Source organism: Bison bison, unplaced genomic scaffold (genome assembly GCF_000754665.1).
Source record: "Bison bison bison isolate TAMUID 2011002044 unplaced genomic scaffold, Bison_UMD1.0 scf7180017860491, whole genome shotgun sequence".
NCBI lineage: Eukaryota > Metazoa > Chordata > Mammalia > Artiodactyla > Bovidae > Bison > Bison bison.
The window spans coordinates 100,155-115,610 of record NW_011491063.1 but is presented as its reverse complement, the minus strand read 5'-3'; the positions used below and the strand labels follow the sequence as shown (position 1 = coordinate 115,610).

At 40.5% G+C, this 15,456-nt stretch overlaps 1 protein-coding gene across 1 annotated transcript in view; it reads left to right on the top strand.

Annotated features, from left to right (window-relative positions):
- ATP13A5 (ATPase type 13A5) overlaps window positions 1–15,456 on the top strand; it is a gene marked incomplete at its 5' end in the record, with an annotated part of 96,885 nt that overhangs the window by 24,215 nt on the left and 57,214 nt on the right. Inside the window, 4 exons of the mRNA XM_010832243.1 lie at window positions 2,118–2,190; window positions 3,132–3,260; window positions 10,458–10,628; window positions 12,991–13,148. Coding sequence (XP_010830545.1) covers window positions 2,118–2,190; window positions 3,132–3,260; window positions 10,458–10,628; window positions 12,991–13,148 — 531 coding nt within the window. The remainder of the gene's footprint in view (window positions 1–2,117; window positions 2,191–3,131; window positions 3,261–10,457; window positions 10,629–12,990; window positions 13,149–15,456) is intronic.

Sequence of the window (15,456 nt, the reverse complement as noted above, 5' to 3'; positions counted from 1 at the left end):
GAAAAAGCAAGAGAGTTTCAGAAAAACATCTATTTCTGCTTTATTGACTATGCCAAAGCCTTTGACTGTGTGGATCACAATAAACTGTGGAAAATTCTGAAAGAGATGGGAATACCAGACCACCTGATCTGCCTCTTGAGAAATTTGTATGCAGGTCAGGAAGCTGGTTCCAAACAGGAAAAGGAGTTCGTCAAGGCTGTATATCGTCACCCTGTTTATTTAACTTCTATGCAGAATACATCATGAGAAACGCTGGACTGGAGGAAGCCCAAGCTGGAATCCAGATTGCCTGGAGAAATATCAATAACCTCAGATATGCAGATGACACCACCCTTATGGCAGAAAGTGAAGAGGAACTCAAAAGCCTCTTGTTGGAAGTGAAAGTGGAGAGTGAAAAGTTGGCTTAAAGCTCAACATTCAGAAAACTAAGATCATGGCATCCGGTCCCACCACTTCATGGGAAATAGATGGGGAAACAGTGGAAACAGTGTCAGACTTTTTTCTGGGCTCCAAAATCACTACAGATAGTGACTGCAGCCATGAAATTAAAAGACGCTTACTCCTTGGAAGGAAAGTTATGACTAACCTAGATAGCATATTCAAAAGCAGAGACATTACTTTGCCAACAAAGTCAAGTCTAGTCAAGGCTATGGTTTTTCCTGTGGTCATGTATGGATGTGAGAGTTGGACTGTGAAGAAGGCTGAGTGCCGAAGAATTGATGCTTTTGAACTGTAGTGTTGGAGAAGACTCTTAAGAGTCCCTTGGACTGCAGGGAGATCCAACCAGTCTATTCTGAAGGAGATCAGCCCTGGAATTTCTTTGGAAGGAATGATGCTGAAGCTGAAACTCCAGTACTTTGGCCACCTCATGCAAAGAGTTGACTCATTGGAAAAGACTCTGATGCTGGGAGGGATTGGGGGCAGGAGGAGAAGGGGACGACAGAGGATGAGATGGCTGGATGGCATCACTGACTTGATGTACGTGAGTCTGGGTGAACTCCAGGAGTTTGTGATGGACAGGGAGGCCTGGCGTGCTGCGATTCATGGGGTCACAAAGAGTCAGACACAACTGAGCGACTGATCTGATTTGATCTGATCTGAGTAACTGACATCCATACACAGCCTTCCAGGGAGGCTCCGGTTAGTCTGGCATTGCACTCGCCTCTGGCTGGTGGCCTAAGAGTCAGTTTAGGTGACTCTGTGGATCACATCCTCTCTCACCTCTGTTTTCTCATTCCCTGAGTTATCCTAGGAGATGCTTCCTCCACTTCTCCAGGCTGCCTCCATTCTCTCCACTTTTCAGGGTCTTACCTCAATGAATCCCACTTCAAGTGAATTTGTTCAGCTGATGTACTCAGAAAAGTGTTTTGTTTTGTTTCTTTAATGACAGCTTTCTTATTAGTCATCAACATTCATCAAACTCATACTATAGTAATGAGTACTATTCAAAGTGATAAGTAAAATAAGCATAAAGTAACTTAAAATAACCATATAAAATAGATACTGTTCTTACCTTTGCCTTTAGATGAGGAAAAGGGGGTTAAACAGGCTGAATAACTGAAAAGTTGTAGCACCAGAATTCCAAATAGAGCAGTATGAGTCCAGTCTGCAGAATTATCCAATATGAAAATCCACCAGTTCATAGAAGAGGTGATAGTTGTTTCACATGCAATCAAAATACAACCTAAGTATTCAGAGGCTCTTACAATGGAAACCCCTTACAGATCAAATTCCACTTTGCTTTTTACAGACAGAGCAACAGAGACACAGAGAAGGGGAGTCACCTGTTTGTGGTGTCATTGGTTTTCTTCAGTCTAATCATGCATCTTCCAGAAATGAAGTCTCAGATCCTTAGCTTTAGCTGGTGAAACAGTGGCTGTGCATCATTTTTCCTGGGATTGAAATAGCATTAAGCTAATGAGCATACTTGCTGCTCTGCATAGGGAGTTGAGTGAGGTAGGGGTTGAAACAGGAAAGTAGGAGCTTGGAAAGTAGACTTGAGTCTTTCCCAGAGTCAGCTTGACTGTGGCAGCAGGTTCAGCATTTACTGTATTGAGATCAAGTGGTTTTCAGGATATGGACTATCTAATATTTAAATACTGACTTTAAATTTACAGCAATCAGTGAAGCTGCACAACCTCGTGGAGGATCACAACAAAGTCCAGGTCAAGATCACTGTAAAAGGCAAAGGTAAGTGATGTGTTTTGCTTTCATCAGCATCCTAGTATTTGGAGTGGAGTTGGTCTCATTTGTTTTGATGATAAGTCAAGGAGGAAGTCTCTTTTGATTATACTGAGAACTGGGGCTGGGCAAGGCAAACAAGTCATCATAGATTGAAAATTTAAGGCAGCAAGGTCATAAGAATGCTGACTTGTACCTGCAGGATACTGAGAGTGAGCCCCTTGTTGAATTCTGTACCTTAGGTGCCTGGCATGCCTCACCCTGATGCCAGCCCTGATTGAACTGTTTCTACTCAATGTCTGGTTTATTTCAAATCCCCTCTGTACTCCATATTTCACTCATTGGAATGTTACTGGGTAAGCCTTCTTAAGGCTTTTTGATTTGCTAACTAACCATCTCAAACAGACCAAGCAGCATATATTTGTATCTGTTATATGGAAACCAGACCTGTATAAGGCTTATGGATGACTGGATGGACAGTGGGCATTTGCTCCGAGTTACCTGGGCTGAGGTGACCATGGCTCGCAGCAAGAAGTGAGGAGCTGTACTCCAGAGCAGTGGAAGTTGTCTGGAGTGTTTACATGGGCCCTGATCCAAGTACTGAGTGTGCTATAGGGGGTCAGGAACCCAGCTAAAGGATGTAAGCAGACGCAAAGGGGCACTCTTCCATGGACCAATGCCCTTTAAGGGTCTCCTGTGGACAGAGTGCTGTCCCAGGTACTAGGATCAAGATGGGATCTTATTGCTGAGCAAATCCTTTCCTAAGACCCAGACACCAATTCCCTAATCCTAGTTTTCTGGGAATCTGCAATTGAGTGGAAAGAGGCTGGAGCAGGTGAGCATGCAGGGTAGTTCTTGAGCAAAAAGTTGATAAGAGTTCTCAGCTGTTTTGATTGTTAGGTAAAAACATGAAAAGTTCATCTGATCATGAAAATGTTGCTCCTATATAGGTTTGCAAGAGCTGGAATCCCGTCTCTTGGTTCCCGGAGATGTTCTTATTCTTCCAGGAAAGCTTTCATTGCCTTGCGATGCTGTTCTGATTGATGGAAGCTGCGTGGTGAATGAAGGCATGCTCACAGGTAGGCAGTTGTCATGGAGCTTCCTCTTTCTTTCCTTCCAACAACCAGGCCAAGTGAGCAAAGCAGATCAGCATACACTTACCTGCTTTATGTACACAACTTAGTGACTGAACAACCACAGAGGTATTGAGAGATAGATGGGGAAGACACATCCAGGCTATTCATGTGAATGAAAGCAATATATGTAGATAAGGAAATTTTAAAATATCAGAATGAAAACCACAATACATATGAACCTAGAAGAAAAGACTGATACAACTTGTAATTAATTAACTACCCCATGAGTGAGATGAATAAGATGCTTTGAGTTTAGAGTTGGGTGAGAAGATCCTACTATTTGATGCACAATCTCTTTATAAATATGAGGATGGTTTATACACCTGTTCGAACAAAACACAGACTAAAACCGTCAGCTCACAATTGACAGAGCATAGGGACTTTATCCAGCCCTGTATTCTGTAGATGGAAAACTGAGCCCCAGTTTTCAGTGGGAGAAAGATTGAGTTGGGTCTTCCAGAAAGGCAGTAAAACAGTTCTGTTCTTTAGAATTGTGTTTCCAGTTGATCTCACTGAGCATAAAACTGGTTTTCTAGTTATGGCTTGAACTGTCCTTGTCCTCACTTGTGTACAGTCCATTTGAATTTGAGTAATTAGTAAGGCTCAATCTATAACATATTCTTTAAGCCAAAAAGAAAAAAAGAAGAAGAAGAAGAAGAAAATACACAGGGCATCTTAATTAAAGAAGAAAAAAACCATATGGAAACATGAAAAAGAAATTATTGGTCTTTTGTGTTTACAGTTGGTGCATTTTTCTGTTTCCAAATAGTGTAAGACAAGGAAAAGAAAAAACACATGCACAAAATTTTTTAACATCACCTAAACATAAAGAGAGTCATTCTCTAATTCCTAAATTGTTCAACAGAAGCATATTTCCCATTAAAGATGAGCCTGCTTAATTTAAAACTGAGACAAGAAAATGCAGTAAACATAAATATGTGCAGTATAATTACAAAATACCCCTTTAATGTGTTAAGATCTAACTGCCTTGTAATGGTAGTGTTGACGATTTGCATACTGATCATATCTCTCATCCAGAATGTTGCCATAGTACCTCAAGTACAAACCTCACCCCCAAGAAAACCGTGCTCTTCACTCAGAGGCAACAACTATCTCTCATTTCCAATAGCCTGACAACCAAGAACAGTGTCTCTGAAGGCAACAGAGAGCATGGCAGTGAGACTAGAGAGGGGACACACAGCAGGGTTTACTCCCCTGGGTCATCTGACCTGGAGGATCATGCTTGCCTGATTCTTAGGAAAACTCAGAAAGTCCCAGAGAAGCAGCAAACGCAAAAATGTCACCTTTTAGCAAATGTGCAAAGTTGACCTAAAATGACCTCAAATGGTCAGTGGCTTTTCTGAGGGCCTGTTTCAGGAAAAACAAAGTCATCAGTATTAATATCTATGCAGCCTAAGTATTGATAAAGTCAACTTTAGAGATAAACACATAAAATAGAAATATAGCCATCTCTTTCTCATTAATTTCTTGAAATAGACCTCAGTACCAGCATGCTTTGAATATTTTATTACATAGCTTGCCTAGATCCTCCCACTCACTATGTATTCCTGGGAAGGATCCTGATGGAGTAATTAGATTAAGGTTAGATTCCTGAAACTGCAACTGTATTTCTTGAGTATGTGTTCATAAATGTGACTCAGGTAATATCCTCCATGTGCAAAAATAGCCCTTTACATATACAGAAGTCTTTATGTAAGAAGAGTAGCAAATATTCCTAGCATCTCTATAGCAATTTATACTTGCATAAACAACTTTTATATCTCACTTCATTGTAACATAAAACAAATTAGACTAGGCGCTATTATAATACCCAATTTACAGACAGGGAAACTGAAGTGAAGAGACTAGGGCTGCTCAGCTAATGAGTGAAAGGGGCCAAGTTGGAGATGGATTGGCTTCCAGGCATGAGGGACCATAGGAGTGAATACAATGATTCTAGGATGGGTACAGGTACTGTTTTTTTGTTTTGTGTCTCCTTGCCTTTTCCTTTCTCAGGATTAGTCCCATTTATAGCACATGCGCATTGCAGAATTTTCCTTAGCATCATCTTAACCTCATCCTCTCGTCATAAACTCCACTAGGCAAAAAGCTCAACTTTATTTTATACCTACGCTTCATTTTAATTTTGGCTTCAAATTTGGCCGTTCTTGAAAGTGTGTGGTGTGAAGCATCTGATATAAGTCAGGTATCCCAGCAGTTAGCAGGAGCCCCGCCCCCACGCCCCCCATTCTAGTCTGGCTACAGAAGTTGTGCCAGGTACTGGGGAGAGGCCTCTGGTCTAGGACACGCTCCTCTCTGTGGTTGCCTCATGCCACTCAGAGCTCGGGGAACGTCGGGGACCTATCTACCAGGAAATGAGGCAGACCCCGGCGACGTTTGCTCTCAGTTTCCACAAACTTCTAGAATGTTCCCATGTCCTAGTTTGGTTCAGGCCCCTTCTTCATAGACATACAATATCCAACCTCTCTTTAGACTTTCTTCCAATTCCTACTCTTTGGATTTTTATTTGGCTAGAAAAGTAGTAAAAGAAAGGCATGATGAGCAGAAAAGCTTTCTTCTTTCTCTCAGGTGGTCTCTAAAATTTATGGTAAATTTATGAGTGACTTTTGAAACTCAAAAGCCAGTCCCTTGCTCTTTTCTTGTGCCTCCTGAGACAGTGATCCCCTTCAAGATTTAGCTCTTCCCGAAGGGTCCAGAGGAAAAAAGGAGTACTGTGGGGAGAAATTTTTTCCTGGTAGCAATAGCTAATTTTTCTTAGCTCTCATAAATATTAGGTGTTATGCTAGCATTTTACACATGTTTTTTCATTCAATGCACAACTCTGCAAAGTGAGAGAATCTGAGGTCCCGAGAGGGTAATTTATTTGCCTAAGGTTACACAGCTTGAAAGTGGTAGAGCTGAAAGTAGAATTCATTTGTTTATTCATTCATTCATTCATTCAACAAATGTTTATTAGCCCCCACTATGGAGCAGACGCTCTACTAGGTGCTGGGGAGACAGCAGTGAACAGGCAGATTTCTGCCCTCATGGAGCGGACTCTAGTGGGAGGACAGAAAACATGAAGGCAGATAAATGACATAAATTCCCAATAACAGGAAGTTCTATGAAGGAAATAAAATACTTAAACCCAGCCATTTTGTCCCCAGAGCCTACGCTTGCAACTACTGTTTCTTGTTCTCTTAGGGATAATTATGAGGGGGCGGGGTAACTTTCACTCTGCCACAGTCCCTCACCCTCCCTCTGCTCATTAGAATTACTGATCTATTTGAATTGTATGTGCAGAATCAGGTAGTGGTCTGAGCTGGACACAGGAATTCCCCTAAGAGGTTATTTCATATTTATATCCTGTCAGACAAGCTTGTAGTCAGTGGATAGATCAGATCTTCTCTCTTCCTGTTTTCCTTTCTTCTTCTCTCTCACTCCTGTCTTTCTTTCATTTATTCACTCATTCATCCATTTATTCAATAAAGTTTCAGAGATGCCTGCTATGTGCCAGCGCTGAACTGTGTGCTGGAATCAACAAGAGAAATGAGAAAGGGTCCCTGCCCTCAAGTAGTTTATAATCTGATGGTCCCAGGAGTATAAATAAACAAGGACCTGACCTTTCAAAACACTGTCACCATGTAGAGACATCTGGCTCATTGTGGACAAAGGAGGGAGTTTCAATTTCACAGCAGCCAGGATCTTCGGGTCTTAGAAGCCAAGTGAACAGTTGGCTGTGAGTGTCTTTCCTTCTGAAACCCTCTCCAGCCTACATAGATATCCAAACTTTTGTTAGGAGAATCCATCCTTTCCTGGGATTCCCTGGGAAAATGCTGAATATAAAAATTTTAAATGTCAAAGTCCTTGTCTTCCGATATTACCTAGATGACGAGAAAGAACCTAAACTTGTGTAACTATAATCAGTATAACTGTATTTCCAAGTAGGAAATATAACATTATCTTTCTAATTGAATAGCAAAAATCTGATGACAGTTTCAACCAATTCTAGTGCTTTTTAAGTCTATGAGCCCAGAAGTGTTATTGGCATTTTTATTTTGTCTCTGAAGCTTATTCTTTTTGAACTCCGGAGCTGATTTTCTTTGTATCTGAGATATCTGGTTGTACATCCATTAGGGAAAGTAGAGGAAGAATACTGGCAAAGAATGGGAGTCAGTAATACATCCATGGCCTGGTTTAGCTGAAGTCTGTGTAGAGTGATAACAGCCATGGATGCTCAGATGGTGGTGGCTCTGACAACCTAGCAGGAGAGTTTGAGGCTTATTAGCAATGGCAACTGAAAAGGTTGAAGGATTTTTGAGAAAAGAATGAGATAATAAAAGGAGCCTCTGTTAGGATTCATCTGGAAATGGTTTGGGAAGACTGAAAGGGGGGACTGGAGGGGAGGAACAATTAGGAGAATGGGAGATAAGAGAAAATAGATATGTTAGTCTCTGACCCAGTTCCTGGCACAGGGCTCTTGAAACACTTGTAAATTCCTACTTGATAAAAGCACTAGGAGCGTCTCTTGTTCTCATGAGGCCGCTGTTGGTGGATACCTGGATGGCTCCTGGATGGGGGCTGGTCCCCAGAAAGACCAAACCATGATTAGAAACTTGGAATTTTCAACCTCAACCCCCATTCTCTATAGAGGGAAGAAAGGCTGGAAATGGAGTTGATAATTAATCGTATCTACATGAGGAAGCTTCCATAAAATCCTAATAGTATGGGGTTCAAAGAGCTTCCAGGTGAATGAGCACACCCACATACCAGGAATATGATGCACCCCAACTCCAAGGGGACAGAAGTTCCTGTACTCAGAACTCCCAGACCGTTCCCCAGGTATCCCTTCACTTGATTGTCCATCTGTGTCCTTTATAATACTCTTTAATAAACAGCTAAATGTAAGTAGGCATCTCCCTGAATTCTGTGAGCCGCTTTATAAAATTAACTGAATCCAAGGAAGGGATCATGGGAACCTCCGATTTATGGGTAATGTTTTAGAAGCACAGATGACAAACTGGATTTGCAACTTGCATCTGAATGGGGTGGGAACAGTCTTACAGGACCGAGCCCTTAACCTGTGGGATGTGACACTATCTCCAGATGGATGGTATCAAAATTGAATTTAATTGAGTTAAATTATAGGACAATCAGCTGATGTCACAGAATTGCATGTTGTGGAGGAAAAAACCCTACACATCTGGTATCAGAAGCTTTGTGAGTACAGTAGGGTGTGAGACTAAAGACAAAACACACAAGGAAGGATTGGGGATTTTCCTAATTCTGGACTTCAAAGTTGAGATGTTTATTTAAAAAAAGATTGATTAGTTCCATGGTAGCCTCAAATTACCCAGAGGACATGTTTGCACTTCAGAGAGCTAAACAAATCACAGCTAATCCATTGTTAATGCAACCACCAAGAACCAAACAATGATTGCTATTTAAGCCACTGGGACCTAGATGCAAAAGTCCAGGAATGACACTCAGAGGAAGGTATGTTGGGACTTGGAAAATTAGTCTGTGAAAAGGCAGATTATGGAAAGAGGAGGAATCAAAATGGTTCTGAGACTATAAATCTGTGACTCAGCAACAAGACCTTAAGAGAAACCGAAATTTAAAGAGGAAATTTAGGGCTAAAGATATTGATACAGATTTTAGAAATGTTGAGTTCCAGAGGCTAGTAGAATATCCAGGTTGGGATGAACAGCCAACAACCGAGAAGCACCAAACAAGGGCCCAGGAGAGAGGAAAGATGGAGCTAGGCATTACTGGGATATCTTTTTAGACATGCCAACTAATGGAAGTACAGCTGAGGTCATCCAGAAAGAGGAAGGGGAAACAGAGGTCCTATCTTGTTACATTAATTTCTCTTTCACTGCAAGCTCCAAAAAAGATTATGAAGAATATTTTTTTTCTTCGAGATTTAAGATGTAGTTAACATACAGCACTGTATAAATGTAAGGTGTATAGCATGACTTGACTTACATAACGAAATGATTACAAGTTCAGTGAACATCCATCATCTCACAAAAAACAAATAAATAAAAAAGAAATTTAAAAAATTTCTTATGATGAGAACCCTTAGGATTTATTCTTACAACAAATTTCATATATAGCATGTGACAGTAATGGTCATATTCAGTGTTAATCATATTTGTCATGTTTACATTACATCCCTATTACTTATTTATCTTACTGAGAAGTTGGTACCTTTTGACAATCTTCATCCATTTCCCTCTCCTTCCACCCCAGCATGAAGAGTACTGAGAATGTTGTGCAGATTTCCTGCAGGCATCATTTCTCACCCATCTCTGTACTTCCAGGGCTGCTTTCCTCTACCCTAAACTCAACATTCCAAACACCCTCAACTGCCATTAATACCCAGAGCACACCATGCTCTTTCTCTTAGATCTCCTAAGAACGCTCTCTCCTCCTCCTTAAGCTGACCTAGCTTATTGCCTTTCAATTGTCACCTATTACTTGCACACAGAATCTTTCCTGATCTTCCTTTTGGGTTGGATCTTCAGATCACCTAGTTCTGCTACCAAAATATTTACCACACTGTCAATTTAATTAATTATTTACTGATATTTATGGGCCTGGCTCCCTGAGCTTTAGGAGGTCAGAATTTCTGTCTTATTCATTATTACATTGCCAGCATCTAGAGCAATGCCTGGTATGGAATAAGCACTTAGACACATTTGCCAAATCAATGGATGAATGGACAGATAAACAAGTGAATAAGAGGCAAGTAATAATAACTAATAATAACATGCTTTGTAGCTTCTTCATGCCTAGAATAGTGCTGGGCTTAAAGAAAACTTAGGAAAATGATTAAGTGGCCACTCCTTTCTCTAAAACGGGATGCTTTTTAAATAAAAAACAGTAAACCATACTGGCCATACTTTCCCAGGTATGGGAAAGATAGGCAACTCTTAAACAAATATTTGAAATATAATCAAGTATACCACTGCTTGCATCACTAATATCCTTAAGAATGAATAGTCATCTGACTTTTGAGATAGGAATGAACAAACAGATTAACTGTGGTTTCTATCCTTTCTTGAAACTGGTGAATACCAGCTCTAAATTACTACCCAAGTTCACACAAAATCAACAAAATACCATCTTCTTTAGGAGAAAGTATACCTGTTACAAAGACACCACTGCCCCATGCAGAGAACACCACAGCCTGGAAATCCCACAGCTTGGAAGATTATCGGAAGCATGTCCTTTTCTGTGGAACAGAAGTTATTCAGGTCAAGCCCTCTGGGCAGGGGTCAGTAAGAGCAGTCATTTTGCAAACAGGTCAGTAGATTCCATTTTTGTAAACATGGTCCATGATTAGAGGTGGGGGAGCTGGGTTAGGGAAATCTTGTTTACAGTTATGGAGTTTGTCACATTCTGGTTTCCAATGAAATGCTTATTATTCCAGGTTGCTGCCATTTCCAACTGAACTGTTCATTGTGAATACTGTTGTTTGTGATGAAGTGCATACGGGGATGAAGTACACTTCCTCAAAGGCAAAACTGTGTTCTTGGATTTATTATGTGTCCATAGACTTCTTCTCTTTTCACTCTGTACTTTCTCTAAGTGATTACCAAGAAAATAGTTTCAACCTGGATCACTTGAGAAATTTTTATTTTCAAAGAGTCATATGCCAGGCTGTTATCTCAAGGTTTTTACTGGACGCCTTCAACAGGTCCAAAGATTCTTCAAAGTCAAGGCATCTACAAGGGGACTCATACTCCTCTAGTGCCGAAAGTTCCTAGCAAGTTTCTTCATATTGTCTTTATTCCTCATTTTCTCTCCTACCAAATAGGGCACCACATCCTACGGATTCTGCAAATACCTCCTGCATCCTGTCTCCCTCCCTCTTCTTCATCCTCATAGTTGGTGTTATCTAAGTTATCATTTCATGTCTAGATTATTACAGAAGAAATATTTATTTGAAAGTATCCCTTTAACTTTCACCTTAAATATTGTTTTTTTATGCCTTGCTCAATTTTTCTCTAACCTATTCCTCAATCTGTCACCAAGTCACACTTCTAAAACATAGTTTGGAGCAATTCAAAAATACCATGCTCAAGAGTGTTTCAAGACGACCCATATTAGTCCCATTCTTTCACATGACATTACATGATCAATACCTTCCATGATCTGGTCTCAGCTCTGTATTTACCTATGACCTGTGTTTCTGCCCCCCCACATATTCATAGACCCAAAATATATCTTGCATTTTGATATTTCTATGCTTTAGTTTAGTCTATGATTCAACTGTTCTACCTAGTTTTTTAATACAAATATCAAGGTTTGAGGGGTTTTTATGCTCAAAGTAGTCAGTGGACATGAGAATATCCCTCAAGCTGCTGCCTAAGAAAAAGCTAATGGGTGTAGATCATGAAAACTCCTGATCTAAGCTTGTAAAATGCTAAAGCAACAGATTAGAGAAAATTTGGCTGTTTTCCTTCAAAGTCTACAAAGCCATGTTTGAGGAGAGCAGATGTTCATCAAGAAGTGGGATTAAAGCATGCTTGGAAATGGCAACCCACTCCAGTTCTCTTGCCTGAAAAATTCCATGGATGGAGGAGTCTCGTAGGCTACAGTCCATGGGGTTGCAAAGAATCAGACACGACTGAACGATTTCACTTTCACTATACTTACAATACTGATTCATGTCTGGAATATATAGTAGTCAATCTTTTTGCCAGTACTTTAGAGATGAATGAGTATCTACTAAGTGCTATGCATAGAGGGCTAAAGAAAAGCAAATGTGAGATACTCTTTGCCCTCAAAGAAGATTATGATCTGATACAAGAGACAGATGGATTTATAGCCTACAAAACACAGTGCATAGAGGGATGTCATACAACCAAGTTGGTTTTTATCCTTTCTTAAAACTGGCAAATACCAGCTCTAAATTACAGACAGAGGAAGAAATTACTTTGATTATGAAATATGGGAGTAGAATTCTGGAAATACTTATTTGAAGAGATGGTATTTTGAGCCAAACCTGATAAAAGGGAAGGATTTAACCAATCACAGAGAGCTGGAAAAATAGGCTAATTTGTATCTAAGAAACATAAAAGAAGGAATGCATGGAGGTCTCTGGGACCAGGGAGCAGGGACTAGGGATAAGCCTAGTGAGGCAGGAGACCTCAAATGCCAGGCCTACAAATTTGAACTTTATTCTAAAATGTGTGTGGTTTGGAAGGTTTTTGAATTTAAGAATAACATGACCAGAGGCATATAAAATTACCTGGACTTGTGCTTTACTTTTCTCTTAATTTTCCATTACTTTCAACACATATTTTTCTTTAAGTCTTCTTCTCTCAGCATCTCTTGTTCTCTGGTCATTGCCTTCATCAGCTCCTTGGTCTTTTCCTCATCCCCATATGTGAAGTAAGGGTTACATTGTTTGAGCCACTGAAGCACTGACCCCCAGAGCAAGAGAAATTGAGAAGGGCTAAGTGAACAACATTTATTATTCCTGGCAATTTGGAGGAATAATAAATGTAAAACTGTTAGGTCACAACAATGCTGTTTTAATTCCATATTCAAATGACTCTATTAACTAATTCTTAATTCAATGCAAACCATTTTTTCCTTTTTGGTTTTAGGGGAAAATGTATTAAAGGACCTTACACCACTTGTGATTATCTTCATGTAGGTTACAATACAGCCAAAGGGGACTTGGTGAGATCCATCCTTTACCCCCGGCCTCTGAACTTCAAACTGTACAATGATGCCTTCAAGTTCATAGTGTCCCTGGCCTTCCTTGGAATCATGGGTTTTTTCTATGCCCTTGGTGTATATATGTACCATGGAGTAAGTACTTGGGGGTAGGGCTTTTTAATAGGATAACTTTCTCAAGGAACTTAACCTAACTGAAGGATTAGAATCAATGTCATTCAATAGAGCTTTCTAGAATGATGAAAATATTCTATATCTCTACACTGGTCAACTTGCTAGCCATTAACTATGTGTTCACTGAGCGCTTGAAATGTGTTGGTGTAATAAAGGAAATAAATTTTCAATTTTTAAAAATTAAAATAGCCACATGTGATTAGTGGAAATTATATTGGAAGGTGTAGCTATTAAAAGTTGTGAGGTTCACAGCTCCTTTCACCACCTGGATGGGAGTGAAAAGTTACTTCATGTGTGGCATTTGTTATATCCAAGCCCAGAGGAATACATGTTCCCTCAGAGGAAATACATGCTTCTGAAACATTATAGGATGGGGAAGATTTGGTCTTAAGATTAGAAAGCAGTAAGGATATACACATTTGAATGACAAAAATGCAAAGGAAGAAAACCACAAAGGAATTCTGGAACTAGCAAGCAGTTGAGATGAATCTAATAAGGTAGGATTAGATTAGATTAAAGGGGATATTGAATGCCATGCCTAGACATTTGGACTATTTGAAAGTGTTGATGTATTTGAGTGTGTACATTGTCAAGGGAATACTCAACACACCATGCAGTCAATGAGCTGCCCTTTGTTCTCGTTAGGTTCTGAGATGAAATTGAATGTCTGGTTGTACAGCTGTGTACTGTATGGATCCCCACTTCCCTTTATAAGCTTCATGATGTCTGGTTTTGTTTGGATGTCTCTCTGAATAGTTGTGATGGCTGTGCAGGAAAGAATTGTCACAAATAACCCATGAGGTCCTTCCTGGTCCTAAGAATCTGATTCTGTTATCAACTTTGCAGTCTCTTCTATACAACATGCTGGGATCTTAGCAGTGTGGGCTCGTAGGGGAGAATAAAACATTGTGAAAAAAAGGATCCACACACAGGTATGAAACTGGGCATGAGTGGACTCTAAAATGCCCAAACTGATGGCATTGGTGATGGCATAGAGAAGTGTGTGTGTTGAGTGTGGGAGAGGCAAAGGCAGTCATGAGAATTTTTAGGCAATGCCATGTTCAAACCTGAGCTCTGCATAGTCATTGCAATCTGAAATAAACTCTCAGAGAGCATTTCTAGGGGGAAGGAGGTTAGAGGAGGCCAGGGCACATGGGCACCAGTAGAATAGAGCCTGGAAAGAGTGAGGCAGAAAGTCAAAACCAGTGGGGCTGGAATTTGAGGCAGCGTGCCAGTTTCATCTGGGAAACATGAGCTTTGAGCAGGAAAACAAGCAAAAGCCGTATCCTATGGGCAAGGAAGACCTGGAGGGGATAGCATATGATAGTTTCTTGGGCAAGACTCAATGTCCGGTACATACCAAAGCAGCATTCTCATTGCACATCCCATCGTCTTGTAGGTCTGGACCTGTGGACCTTTTGGTTGCTTCTCTCTGCACTGGCTCAGCATTAGGCAGGGCTGAGTCTCCCGGGTTAAAGCTCCTCTGTGGCTGGGGTTGGAAAAATCCGGAAATGATGGATTTCATGATAAACTAGAATTGGCCCGAAGATGTGCCAAGTAGCCATTGTTACTAAACTTGAATCTATGTTTCCAATACTGAAAAGAGAACTTTATGGCTAAAATCAAGGTCATTTCATAAAAACCTAGGCAAGGTTGTAGAGGGAAAGCCATTCGTTAACAGAGCATGGGAAAATTATGCAGCCTATGATTTGACCTCGGCCCTGCCTTTATTAGTCCTGTGATCCTTAGTAGATTGCCTGGAATCCTGATTCTGTGAGACTTGGCTTGGTAATATGACATGTCAGTCACACAGTTGTGCCCTCCCTCTAGATGAACAGACTAGGGATTATATCCTCACCATTTAACCAGCATGTGGCCTTGGGAAAGTTGTTTACTTTTTTAAGTCTCAGTTTCCTCTTCTGTTAAATGGAAGAAATAACAGTATTTACATTGCAAGGTGGTTGTGAGGAGTAAATAAACAGTGTGTATACACAGTGCTTATTCCAGGGTGTGTATCCATTGAGAACAGCTAGTTTTATTATTGGCTTACCCAGAGCAGTGAATATATGCTGAGATCTTGGCAGAATCCTGGTCCTAGTTTTCATCAGGCTTCCAGGCACTCCACGCATGTGTTGAGCACCTTCTGTGTGTCAGAAGGTGCTAGGCTCTGCATCTGGTGACGAGTAAGATGAATTCCAAGGTGACTTCAAAGATGAACGAGGCACAGCTGCTGTGCCAGAGGAGTTTGTAGAACTGTTGAGAAAGCAAC